We start from the raw sequence: 14,054 nt of genomic DNA, 5'->3' as shown, positions 1-14,054 counted from the left end.
CGTCACATAAAAATACCTTTATTTTTTCCTGAATGTCAAAATTATTCAGGTTTACATTAAAAAATTTTTTTTAATTCAAAAAAGTTCAAATAAAGTAAATAATAACCCATACCACCAAGAGATCAACCATTGTAAAACCTCATTACCAGAGTTTAATCATGGTAAGTAATATTAAAAGCAGCTTCATATTGTTATTATTAGATTATTAAATTTAATTATTACTAAAAAGAACACCAGCCTACATTTGCTAAGCCGGACAAAGTATGAAAAATTAATTTAATACCTGGTAATGCACAGACCCTCATTTAACAACTCTCATAATAACCCTAAGAGGTAAGGTACCATTATCACCCCGTTTTCCATATAAGGAGCCTCAAGCACGAGCTGGTATGTCTAGGATCACAAACCGCTCAGTGGAAGAATCAAGACTCAACCCTAAACACAGGCTTTCACAGTCTCTGCTCTAAAATACTACACTTTCAGTCTCTCCATCATTTTTGTTTTTTGTTTTTTGTGGTTTTTTTTGGCCTTTTTAGGGCCGCACCCTTGGCTTGTGGAGGTTCCCAGGCCTGGGGTCTAATCGAAGCTGTAGCCGCCGACCTACACCACGGCCACAGCCACAGTCACGCAGGATCTGAGCTGAGTCTGCGACCTACACCACAGCTCACAGCAGCACCGGATCCTTAACCCACGGAGCAAGGCCAGGGATCAAACCCACGTCCTCATGGATACTAGTCGGGCTTGTTGACCACTAAACCACGACGGGAACTCCCTCTCCATCCTTTTAAACATTTTTCTGTCCATATATTTTAGAGCATATGTATGTATATATCAAATTGATTTTCAGAGACCTTTTCTCAACTATTATTAAGAAGTGAAAGTACTCCATTAACCTCAAGCTTTCAATTCCCCAGTTTTAAAAAAAGAATGTAAGTTCCCATCATAGCTCAGCAGAAACAAATCTGACTAGCATCCATGAGGAGGCAAGTTCGATTCCCTGGCCTCACTCAGTGGGTTAAGGAGCCATCGTTGCCGTGAGCTGTGGTGTAGGTTGCAGACACCGACTCAGATCCTGCATTGCTGTGGCTGTGCTGTAGGCCGGCAGCTACAGCTCTGATTCGACCCCCAGCCTGGGAACCTCCATGTGCCGAGGGTGCAGCCCTAAAAAGACAAAACAAACAAACAACAATAAGAACAAAATCATACTGCAATGAAAAATAAATAACTCCTTTACAAAAGGAATGTACAGACTAATCTATGAACCTACTCCTAGTAAGTCTTCAAAATAATAAAACAAAATTGAAAACAGCTTCTAAAAATCTAATGGTATATAAATTTAAACTGTGCCTTGAAAGAAACAGTGTACTATTATCCCAATTACTTAAAATTTAAATTAATTTTTCATACTTTATTCCTTATAAGAGCTCTACTACCCTAATAGGAGAGGCTTCTCTGTGTAATACATTTCATAATTAAATGAGTATTCACTTCAAAAATCATTAGATTAAACGACTTTTCTTTAAAGTATTACTATAATATTCTTCCTCCACCCTTCTTCATGTGTTCTATTGACAAAGTGTTTCTTTACAGAGAAAAGACTATTTTAAGTAGGCCTGCTGGGCTTTTCTGGTAAGCAAAGAATGAGCAATGGAGTGTTTGATAAGCCGGACAAGGCGTTTCCTTGTACTGTCAGTTGGAGTACAATTCTACTAGTTAACTGTACTAAAATATTCTACAATAATCAGAGTCCTGCTCTAGTCTATAGTCTACGTACTTTGCCACGGCCTAAAAAAGCTACCCAGTATAGGAGTTCCTGTTGTGGCTCAGCAGTAAAAGATCTGACTAGTATCCATGAGGAAGCAGGTTCCACCCCTGGCCTCACGCAGTGGGTTAATGAGGTGTGATGTAGGTCACAGACTCGGCTCCATCCTGCATTGCTGCTGTGGCTGTGGCACAGGCCAGTGGCTACAGCTCTGATTTGACCCCTAGCCTGGAAACCTCCACAGGTCACAGGTGCAGCCTGACGAGCTAAAAAGAAAAAAAAAGGCTAGGACATCATGGCACAGCAGAAATGAATCCGACTAGGAACAATGAGATTGAGAGTTCGATTCCTGGCCTCGCTCTGTGGGTTAAGGATCCGGCGTTGCCGTGAGCTGTGGTGTAGATCAAAGACGTGGCTTGGATCTGGTGTTGCTGTGGCTGTGGTGTAGGCCGGCAGCTGTAGTTCTGATTAGACCCCAGCCTGGGAACCTCCATGTGCCTCGGGTGCAGCCCTAAAAAAAAAAAAGGACAAAAGACAAAATAAATAAATAAAAAGCTACGCAGTATATGAAATTGCTCTAAATTTTATTAAATTATTAAGCAGTTAATCTAACATTCTGAGGTTTTTATACATTGTACATTAAATATTTCCTAGTGATGTCCTCACCTAATGATTAAAATGAAATACTGTATATTTTAGCAATTTCTACTGCAGACAAGATTGAATTTACTAAAACAAAAATGCTTTGTTTTTCTAAAATCCAAGAGCTGAAATATTACCAAATTCAACAATCGCTTAAAATTAAACCACAGTTATACTAACCAAGTCACAGATTAGCTGTAGCTTATAAGCGGAAAGTACAAAACCAAAAGTCTTTAAATATAATTTATGTACCGGGCTAGATCAACTGAAACTGGCACACTCCCTCAGCACCTAGAAGGGTAACTGGCCCATAGCAGAAACTCAGCGCTCATTGAATAAATGAATTAACCAATTGGTAGCTGCCTGTAAATTAGTAAGCCTCCTAGGAAATACAATATAGAAATTACCTCTAATAAATGTTACAGTTACCAGCTATAAAGACCCGATAAAGATACTGGTAATTGACCCTAATGAAGCAAAACAGGTCATGATAAAGATCCCGGCAATAGCAGTGGAAACTTCCTATTAACACCTGACAGTGGGGAGCCAGTAAAACAGAGTAGGGTACCTCAACCCAACGAAATACCATAAAAATTGGTACTAATAATGCTAATCTTTGGGTAACAATGCAAACTATAGGTAACAAGTGAAAAACAGCAAAACCAAAAACAGTCCACTAGGACAGCAACCAGATAACAGAGATATATATAACACATCCAGACGTTAATAAGCCAAAAACCAGTCATAATTGTGTTCAAATGATCATAAGATTGTTATTCATACTCAAATACTTAAGCTTTCCTATTTCTTTTCTTTCTTTTCTTTTTTCGTCTTTTGTCTTTTTAGGGCCGCACCTGCAGCATATGGAGATTCCCAGGCTAGGGGTTGGATTGGAGCTGCAACTGCTGGCCTACACCACAGCAACTCGGGATCCGAGCCGTGTCTGCAACCTACATCCCAGCTCACTGGCAACGCTGGATCCTTAACCCACTGAGCAAGGCCAGGGATCAAACCCACACCCTCATGGTTCCTAGTTGGATTCATTTCCACTGCACCACGACGGGAACTCCAACCTTTCATATTTCTTGATCAAAAACTTATTCTGAAATTCAGTCATTCTTTTTGCCTATTTCCCAACAGATTTCTGCCAATGTTGCTAAAGAAAACTACCACTTTAGGTAATCTTTCCGATCAAACGACAACGAAAAAATGATAGGATGTAAATAAATTGTCTAAATATCTTCTTTGGTCAAACTAGGAAGGTGGTTATTATATTTTAATATGTTTAAGAGAAGGGTAACAGTAAGAAAGAGACGTAATTGACAGCCCTATCGTACTTTCGAGTTCGGATGGTTTGGTTTAGTTTTGGTTTTTGTTTTTGGGTTTTGGGGGTTTTTTTGCTTTTTAGGGCCATACCTGCAGCATATGGAAGTTCCCAGGCTAGGGGTCCAATTGGAACCACATCTGCTAGCCTATACCACAGCCACAGCAATGCCAGATCCTTAATCCACTGAGCAAGGCCAGGGATCAAACTCGCATCCTCATGGATCCCAGTTGGGTTTGTTACCCCGAGCCATGATAGGAACTCCACATTTTCATTTGTTTATCTGTTTTCCAGTAAGATGTGTCAGTTTTTCCTGATTCACGATTTGCCACAAACATGACAAGGCTGAAGACAGTAACTAAAGTGTGTACCGCTTTAAAGACCTGGCTTTCTGACCGGGCTCCCGTCCTCCTGCCCTCTGGCCTTTTCTGCACTGTTCCAGACCCGCCGCGCTGTCTGCTGGACTGCAAGCCTTCCTCGTCACTCGACCCCATCACAGCCCGCATCCAAACTGTCCGTGTGTGCAGTTATTCACTCCCACTCCCATCCAGTTTGCAAAGGAAACACACCTTCACTCTGGAAAGTCAGTCCACAGTTAGAAACGCACACCCCCACACCCCACACACACCTCTAATCCCAACATGATGGGGGGGCCGGGGGGGGGCAGGGGGGGTGACACACATTAGCGTTTCCAGAATAGCTTCTCATTGTTCTCACAAAATTGACGTCATACAATACACTGTGTTTTGTTCTGTTTTCGGTTTTGTTTTTTTTTTTTTTTTGTCTTTTTGCCATTTTTAGGGCCGCACCCACAGCATAGGAAGGTTCCCAGGCTAGGGGTCTAATTGGAGCTGTAGCCGCCAGCCTACACCAGAGCCACAGCAACGCAGGATCCGAGCTGTGTCTTCAACCTACACCACAGCTCACGGCAACGCCAGATCCATAACCCACTGAGCAAGGCTGGGGATCGAACCCGAAACCTCATGGTTCCTAGTCAGATTCGTTAACCACTGAGCTACAACAGGAGCTCCAATACACTCTGTTTTTAATTCACTTTTTCTTAACATTAACTCCTCCTCCTCGTTTCCCTAAGAAAAGAATCCAAATGCAAGTGGTTTATTTGCAAAGTACAAAAATATCAGCCAGGAAGCAAGGAAATTAAGGAGAAAATTCAAGGTGGATTATCAAGACTGCAACCATGGCAATGGGAGCTTAATCCCAGAGAAAGCTCTGCAGAACAATGTAGAATTACCCTGCCCAGGCAGGGGTAATTCGGCCTGCACCCATCCTCTAAGCACCCATGGAGGGCACCCCCAGACTGCCCTGTCGGGGCCCCCCGACACCTCAGGGGGGTCCTCAAGCAGAGATGCAGATACCAATGTTGGAAGGACACTGCCTCCATTTAGGTAAACATGAAAACCCATGGGATATGGGCAAGTACCGGCAGCAGCTGCCACACTCCACATCCCTGAATATTCTGGACTGTTTGAAATCTTATAAATTAAAATGACCTGATATAAAATAGAACTGCTTTCTGTTCAACACTCAGGAGTTCCCGTTGTGGCGCAGTGGTTAACGAATCCGACTAGGAACCATGAGGTTGCGGGTTCGGTCCCTGCCCTTGCTCAGTGGGTTAACGATCCGGCGTTGCCGTGAGCTGTGGTGTAGGTTGCAGACGCGGCTCGGATCCCGAGTTCCTGTGGCTCTGGCGTAGGCTGGTGGCTAAAGCTCGGATTAGACCCCTAGCCTGGGAACCTCCATATGCCGCGGGAGCGGCCCAAAGAAATAGCAAAGAGACAAAAAGACAAAAAAAAAAAAAAAAAAAAAATTTCAGCATTTGCAACCAAAGTGGTGTACGCTCTGTTTCCTGGGTAGCTGGTACGGGACAAAATTTAAAAAGAAGCACATCAGAAGTTCCCGTAGTGGCACAGCAGAAACAAATCTGACTGGCATCCGTGAGGATGCAGTTTCGATCCCTGGCCTCTTTCAGTGGGTTAAGGATCCCGCGTTGCTGAGAGCTGTGGTGTAGGCCAGGGGCTACAGCTCCAATTGGACCCCTAGCCTGGGAGCCTCCATTTGCCACAGGTGTGACCCTAAAAAGATCAAAAAAACCCAGAGAAGCACGTCAGAAATCAAGGCAATCAAGGAAGAATAAAATCATTAAGTTGAACTATATGAAGCGCTGGGTGTTTCCTTTTCAGATCAGAAACCATCAAATATTGGCAATGTCATGCGGTTCAACCTCACGTTTATCTAACTTTATTTTTTCTGGGTCCCTATCCATCGCAGCACCTGTTTGCAAGCTCTTCACTTCTGCGCCTCATTTCTTTTTCTCCTCTTCCTTTCCTTCGTTTCTGAGAAAATGCAGACACAAAAGTGAGAACTAATCACTACTATACACTGAATATTTTCATCTGTGGCCAGGCTAGGTGCGACTGAGTGAATGAAGCAAAACCAAGACCCACGAAAAGAAGACAGCTCTCCCGCTCTTTCAGCTAAGAGAAAAGGAATTACTATCTCAGAGGACAGACAAGCTAAAGGTTGCTGCAGGACCCCACAAAATCCTCACCCCTTATGAAATCAAGTCTGTGATAGGAATAATTAAACCACCATGTACATACACATGCTCATAAACCTTTTTGAGTTTTCTTCATTTTCATGAAGATAAACTCACTTCGTAAAGGAAAGGGAATAGCCACAAGAGACATCTATATTTAATTTAATTTAATTTATTTATTTATTTATTTTTTGTCTTTTTGCCTTTTCTTGAGCCGCTCCAGCGGCATATGGAGGTTCCCAGGCTAGGGGTCGAACTGGAGCTGTAGCCACCGCAGGCCTACACCAGAGCCACAGCCACAGCAACGCGGGATCCGAGCCGCATCTGCGACCTACACCACAGCTCACGCAACGCCAGATCCTTAACCCACTGAGCGAGGCCAGGGATCGAACCCGCAACCTCATGGTTCCTAGTCGGATTCGTTAACCACTGCGCCATGACGGGAACTCTTCCATATTTAATTTTAGATGCTGCCAAGAATTAAGAAAAGAAGGAAGACGAGGCGGATGGATGACCACCTTTACCTGCAAAAAGAGGTCTCGCCCCGGCGCTCTCCTCTTCCGCGAACCCTCCCTGTGTCTCGGGTCCACACATTTGCTTGCACCGCTGCACACACTCCGGGCAAGAGATGGAATCTGCGGGACTCGCTTCCTTGGACTGCGCGGTCTGCGAGGTCTGGACACTGTCTGCGGGATCAGAAGCGCTCACGTCCCCAGGGTGCTGCTCTGTTTCCTTCAGGTCACTTCCGGATAATCCTCTCGAAGGGACCGCGGGAGGCCTCAGGAGGGCAGAGCCTGCCTCGCCGAAACTCAAGGACTGGGGCGCGGCAGAGTCCTCATCCTCAGGAATGGGGTTGTACCATATCTCTCCTTCATCATCCGCATCACTTCCTTCACTAAAGTCCAAGGAGCAGGTTCCTGACAATGACCAGTTTGGAGCCTTACACACCCCACGGGTGCACGAGTCTTCCGCCGCCCTGAGCAAAGGTCGTGAGCGCTGATGTTGCGGCGGAGAAGCAGGCGAGGCGGGGAGACGGCCTCTGTCTTGGGGTCTCGGGTCTTGGGGTCTCGGGCTGCTCTGATACAGCCAGTTGCGCTTCTTTGACACAGTGATGCTGCTGAGTGGCTCCTGACGCCGGAAGCCACTGTCACCACGCAGCTCCTCCAGTTCTCTTCTCTCCCCCGAAGATGCATAGACGTTTTCAAATAAATCTGTGTCAAAGGAAAAAAGAAAGCAGAATATAATGCCTGGCATACCAGGAATGACATGTCACTTGAGACCAGTATTTTCAAAAAGACAGAAAGAAAAGTAATCTGAATCACACTCAGAGACGACAACTGAGCAAGAAAAAAATTGGATTTTCTGCCTAAAAATGATTTCTATTATTTAGATATCAGACTGCTGGTGGAGGTATCATAAGAATTCCAAGAAAAAGGTTAAGCAGACCCTGAGACTGCCCTTATAAAGGCAGGACTGAAAAGGCTGTATCCTAAGCAAAACATGCTTTATAAAAAGCTTATATAAAATGCTTTGTGCCCAATATGCTGTTAATTAATTTTTAAGTAATTCTACACTCACTACTCAAGCACTTCGGAAAACAAGTAATATTACTACCTTTTCACACAAAGATTAACTTTGAATAAATCTTTCAAAATAACTGTGACTTACTTATTACTAAATGCCTTGCTGATTACTAAAATTTCAAAATAATATATATTTCCTAACCATACAGTGCAATAGCATCTTATACGGAGTTTAAGTTCTAAATATCCAGGGCAAAAACAACATAAAAATCCCTTAAAGTGGCCCTAAATTAGAACCAGTTATCCCGTCTCACACTAAGTACAACACAGCTTTTACTACTGGCAGGACAGCTCAAGAGCAAGAATACAAGAGCAGAGTTCCCGCTATGGCGCAGCGGGAGCGGCAGCCTCTTGGGAGCGCTGGGATGCAGGGTTGATGCCCAGCCGGGCACAGTGGGTTAAGGACCTGGTGTTGCCGTAAGCTGCGGCTTCTGGTGCAACCGTGGCAGGGATCTGATCCCTGGCCTGGGAACTCCATATGCCATGGGCGGCCAAAAAAACAAACCACAAGAATGAACAAAGTAGCCCCTGCCCTTAAGGAATCCATAGCCCCATGGAGACCATCAAGTACTTATATGGGTGTGTATTAACGTAATGTGGTAAGATTCTAAAACATGCATATGGCATTAATTCCACACAAAGGGGACGATTTCTTGCCTTTGCGAAGAACTGCATAAAGCCAGCTTCAGCGACAGTCAATAAGCTGAATACACACCATAATACTAATTCACGACACACAGATAATTAAAACCACATTTCTAGCTTTAAAATCATGCCAGGTTTGTAAATTACGGTCTATGTTACTAAACTGTGTATATGCTTGATTCACCTTAGTATTACAGCAAGTAAAACATAACAGTCAAATAAAAGAGAGTGACAAAAACACAGTAAACGCTGAGCAGCTTAATAAAAAGCAAAAATTATGTATAATCAAGGCTTTTAGTAACCTCCCTTCTACTGAAAAAAATTCTTTAAAATACATAAATTTGCTTTTTTTTTTTTTAACCCTAAACATTATCTAGTCAAGCAGATAAATTTAAAAAACAAAACCTTAAACTCAAAGTGGGTTTCGAGTTCAATTATCAGTTCCAGGGGCAGGAAGAGGAACAGACTAAGAATCAGAAGAGAAGAAATCACCCATGAACGTCTGCTGTGCTAGGTATTTCCTTACTCAAGAAGTATTTATTGAGTGCCTACTATGTGCCAGGAACAAGGGATAAAGCAGTAAGAGGGCCCTTAAGCACCTGTGAGCTCCACAACAATCCTGAGACAGGCATGATTAGTTCCATGAGCCTGAAACGTATGAGGAATACGGTCAAGGTGTTAGTCCTAGGATTCAAATTTAAGCCTATCCTTAAAGTCCATGCTCTTACCCATCTTCCCTACAGCACTTTACCCACTAAACGTGGGGAAGTAGGGTGACCTAAACATGACGATACCATCTACCTAGTTAATGCTATAGGGTGGCTGCCGGGATTAAGTAAGATCATGTACAAAATACCTTGAAAACTATACAGTACTATGGAGAAAGGCCAAGTCACATGCCCAAGATCACCTAGCTGGTAAACAGAAGAGGCAGCACCCAAAACAGGCGGCTCCACAATCTGCAGGGGTGCGCCTGGCCACTACTTAGGAGAAGCCACGTCCACGCGCCGGGATTTAATATGCATGCATGTAACAGATATGCAACAAATAGCTTGGACTGATTTAAGTAACGAAAACCTGAAGATTCAAGAGTCTTTCTTTGGTTCTGTCTCCCTTACACTTAAAATTAAGAACTGTCCTGGGCATGTCCAGAAAAGACAAGAATTCTAATTCTAAAAGGTAGAGGCACCCCAATGTTGATACAATAGCCAAGACATGGAAGCAACCTAAGTGTCCACTGACAACTGAATGGATAAAGGAGATGTATATATGCACAATGAAATACTACTCAGTCATAAAAAAAGAATGACATAATACCACTTGCAGCATTACTGGTCCTAGAGATAGATGGACCTGGAGATTATCATATAAATGAAGTCAGACAGACAGAAAAACAAATATATGATATCACTTATATATGGAATCTAAAAAATGATACAGGGAGTTCCCGTCGTGGCTCAGCAGAAACAAATCTGACTAGGATCCATGAGGACACAGGTTCAATCCCCAGCCTTGCTCAGTGGGTTAAGGATCCAGCGCTGCTATGAGCTGTGGTGTAGGTCACAGATGCAGCTTGGATCCTGCATTGCTGTGGCTGTGGTGTAGGCCGATGGCTACAGCTCTGATTGGACCCCTAGCCTGGGAATCTCCATATGCCACGGATGCAGCCCTCAAAAGGCAATAAATAAATAAATAAATAAATAAAATTAAAAAAAATTTAAATGATACAGGGAGTTCCCGTCGTGGCGCAGTGGTTAACGAATCCGACTAGGAACCATGAGGTTGCAGGTTCGGTCCCTGCCCTTGTTCAGTGGGTTAACGATCCGGCATTGCCATGAGCTGTGGTGTAGATTACAGACGCGGCTTGGCTTCCGCATTGCTGTGGCTCTGGCGTAGGCCGGTGGCTACAGCTCGATTCGACCCCTAGCCTGGGAACGTCCATATGCAGTGGGAGCGGCCCAAGAAATTGCAAAAAGACAAAAAAAAAAAAAAAAAAAAATTTAAATGATACAAATGAATTTATTTACAAAACAGAAACAGACTCACATAGAAATTAACTTATTATCAAAGGGGGAAGAAGGGGGTGGAGGGATAAATTAAGAGTATGGGATTAACAGATACACACCACTACATATAAAACAGATAAACAACAGAGGCCTACTGTATAGCACAGGAACTATATTCAATCTCTTGTAATAACCTATAATGGAAAACAATCTGAAAAAGAACATATATATGCAAACACATGAATATATATCTGAATTACTTACTGTACTAATGCAACATTATAAAACAACTGCCTTTTATCTTTTTAAATTTTGTTTTGTTTTGTTGTTTTGGCGGCGCCCACGGCACGTGGAAACTCTTGAGCCAAGGATGAAACCTACGCCAGGGCAGCGACCTGAGCCACAGCAGTGACAACGCCAGATCCTTAACCCACTGCACCACAAGAGAACTCCCCATTACACTTGAATTTTTTAAAAATTAGGAACTGAAGATCGACACATACTCAAGGACCAACGGGACTTCAGAGTTTTTAGTGACCACAACCTTTCACCAAGGCACTACAGTCTAGATCTACTCCACACTCTAGCCCCAAACCCTTGTTATCTAACGGCATCTCAGACCTCACAGGATATTACCTGTAGTTTAGTGTAGACACAGTTATACATTTAAAGTAAAAAAAAGTTTAAAATTATGCAACTCACAATGGATATGAGCCATATCTTATCTTTTTCTCAGTCGTCTCTCAAAACATCCAAAATTTTATGTGGACACATTATTTTGAGCCCTGTCAGAGTTTTTTTCAACAGACATTATAAATGAAATAAATATGCTTCTATTTTTACTACATTCCAAGGAACTGCAATGAGAAAAATAAAGCTACCATATCCCATATTTAAGCTGATGCATCTACTGATATAAGTGTATAAAGAGTTTTTAATACTAAAAGTCAAAATGACATAGTGAGACACAATGCAACTATTTTTCATGACAAACTTTTGAGATGAAACAGGCTGACTGCTATTGCTGAATACTTCAAAATACATGAGGCTGACGTTTAAATTTAGAGATAAATAAGTACATTATTACACTTTCCGATAAAAGCCAAATTTATTCAGCTATTGAAGCTGAAAATAAGCAACGCATTATTTAAGGCAGCAAGTTTTACCTGAGCAATTATTTACAAACGAAGCATTTCATTTTCATCTCAGTTAATTAAATGGATGCTTACGAGCGTAAGTTACGCAGAAATGGACATCTACTTGCTATCTTCCCTTCACCTTCCACTTAAGCCGAATTAACGTTACAGCTTCTTGGCCTAAATGTAAAAGTTACCTTTAGCTTCAAATTTTATATATAAATATAATACATATGTATATATAGACATTTATATACTTATACATTTAAAGAAGACACAAGTAAAAAAGATATAAAAATAAGTGTGCCAAGTTGCAAGGCAAAAAAGTCTATTTTCTTTCACAACTATACACACTAAGGTATAATTGCCAGATTCTAACTAACGTCTTTTTCCTTGAAAATCTGTAAGAGAATACGGAAGTGGCAATTAAAAGTTTTTCATTCAGAAAAATATTTAGCTAGTGGTGAGCTACTCAAGCCAATTTTGGGTTCTCAGCTATTATGTGTTTCATACTAAATCTAGATGACTTACCATTACTAAGAATTTACCTAGTGCCCCGGCTCAAAATCAACAGCAAACCTTCTGAGAGATTATGTATTTCAGCCCTCACTGGAAATGTACAGTATCTACAGACATCTTTTCATCATTTAAAAATTTCTGGAGTTCCCGTCATGGCGCAGTGGTTAACAAATCCGACTAGGAACCATGAGGTTGCGGGTTCGATCCCTGCCCTTGCTCCATGGGTTAACAATCGGGATCCGGCCTTGCCGAGAGCTGTGGTGTAGGTGGCAGACGCGGCTCAGATCCAGCGTTGCTGTGGCTCTGGTGTAGACTGGCGGCTACAGCTCCGACTCGACCCCTAGCCTGGGAACCTCCATATGCCGCGGGAGGGGCCCAAGAAATAGCAAAAAGACAAAAATAAATAAATAAATAAAAATTTCTACTGCAGAAACAAACTGTTGCTTTTGCTTACTTTTCTTTAAAAATCCTAAATAGAAGTATTCTTTTATGAACAATGCGTTTGAGCTTAAATAAATACCAGCATCCCTGTTTACAGAGTCAAGCTTGGCAGCCCAAACGAAATTACCAGCATAAACTTAAGCCTTGGGTTTATGAGTGTGTTTCTGCATATGTATTTATCTTTCCTAGATAAATCTAAATGAAAAGGGGGTACAATGAAAAGGAAAAAGGTGTTTTTCTATCTTTTATTTTTCCTTCCTTGTGACTAGCAATAAAAACCCTTAAGGAAAAAAGCTGTGTGATATCTCTGGGGTTGGGAAAGTAGAGAAATTTTGAGACCGTTTTCAGTTTCCTGAAAATAATGAGAAGAAACAAGAGGGAAGAAGCACAAAAGGAGAGATGAGTAGAATAAAGAGGTGCCCTGGGGTGGGGTCCCCTGAGCTCGGTGCCCACAGTTCCTGAAGGCAGCCCTGTCCACTTCAGGTCACCTCACTTTCCTCCCACAAGCCTAACGACCTGGGGCAAGGCTGTGTTTCCACAAAGCCTGCTTGCCTTTCTCTTGTCGACAGCTGAGTGTCAGCCCTGGACCAAATGGCTTTTGCCTTTTTTCATCTTCACAGCAACCTGAGGACTGAGGTTGTGCAGAGGTGAGTAACTTGTCCAAGGTCTTGAGCCTGGGAAGCGGTGGATTTGGTCAGAAACCCAGACTTGACTCTATTGGCCGCTGTGCCAGATGGGCTCCTCTCTTGCCGGTTCCCCAAACCCACTTTTATTGGTGCGATAAGACCAATACGGAGGGAACTGCTTAAAAACTGTCATCTAAGGGTTCCCGTCGTGGCGCAGTGGTTAACAAATCCGACTAGGAACCATGAGGTTGCGGGTTCGGTCCCTGCCCTTGTTCAGTGGGTTAACGATCCGGCGTTGCCGTGAGCTGTGGTGTAGGTCGCAGACGAGGCTTGGATCCCTCGTGGCTGTGACTCTGGCGTAGGCGGGTGGCTACAGCTCCGATTCAACCCCTAGCCTGAGAACCAACATATGCCGCGGGAGCGGCCCAAGAAATAGCAAAAAGACAAAAAAAAAAAAAAAAAAAAAACCAAAAACAAAACAAAACAAAAAAAAACTGTCATCTATAAGCAGTAAGTATAAATTGATACACATAAAACTGAAGCAGAAAAAGCTCAAGTGCTTTCCTCTAATAGGGGTTAGTTTAAGTAATGAGTCTCAGAACAAAGTAGGATGCTTTTTTCAAAACTTCTAAAAATGTACCAAGATAGATGATTAGGGGTACTGAGAATTCTAGCACCTTCCCACTCAAAGTGCACACCAAACAGCAGAATCCACACTGGGAATGTGTTAAAACGCAGAATCTCCAGGTCCCACCCCCACATATACTAAATATGCATTTTAACAAGATTTTCAGAAAATTCATATGCGCATTA

The 14,054-nt window shown here is 42.6% G+C and overlaps 1 protein-coding gene across 10 annotated transcripts in view; it reads right to left on the bottom strand.

The window, feature by feature from the left end:
- SYDE2 (synapse defective Rho GTPase homolog 2) overlaps positions 1-14,054 on the bottom strand; it is a 48,081-nt gene that overhangs the window by 28,173 nt on the left and 5,854 nt on the right. For 9 of the 10 annotated variants that reach the window (XR_014844925.1, XR_014844924.1, XR_014844926.1 and 6 more), the window contains one exon: positions 6,810-7,496. Coding sequence is in view for 6 of the 10 variants with exons in the window: in XM_085024200.1 (XP_084880326.1) it covers positions 6,810-7,496 (687 nt within the window). In the remaining 4 variants the exon portion in view is untranslated. Of the gene's footprint in view, positions 1-6,809; positions 7,497-11,748; positions 11,836-14,054 lie in introns of those variants that run through there. The other variant, XM_085024204.1, reaches the window with a different exon arrangement.

The sequence above is a fragment of the Sus scrofa genome, chromosome 4 (assembly GCF_054392235.1).
Source record: "Sus scrofa isolate SSC_HxYL_T2T_F1_AM1 chromosome 4, Sscrofa_HxYL_maternal_Yorkshire_Landrace_v2.0, whole genome shotgun sequence".
Lineage (NCBI taxonomy): Eukaryota > Metazoa > Chordata > Mammalia > Artiodactyla > Suidae > Sus > Sus scrofa.
The sequence above is the reverse complement of the archived record's forward strand: the minus strand, read 5'-3'. Positions and strand labels throughout refer to the sequence as shown.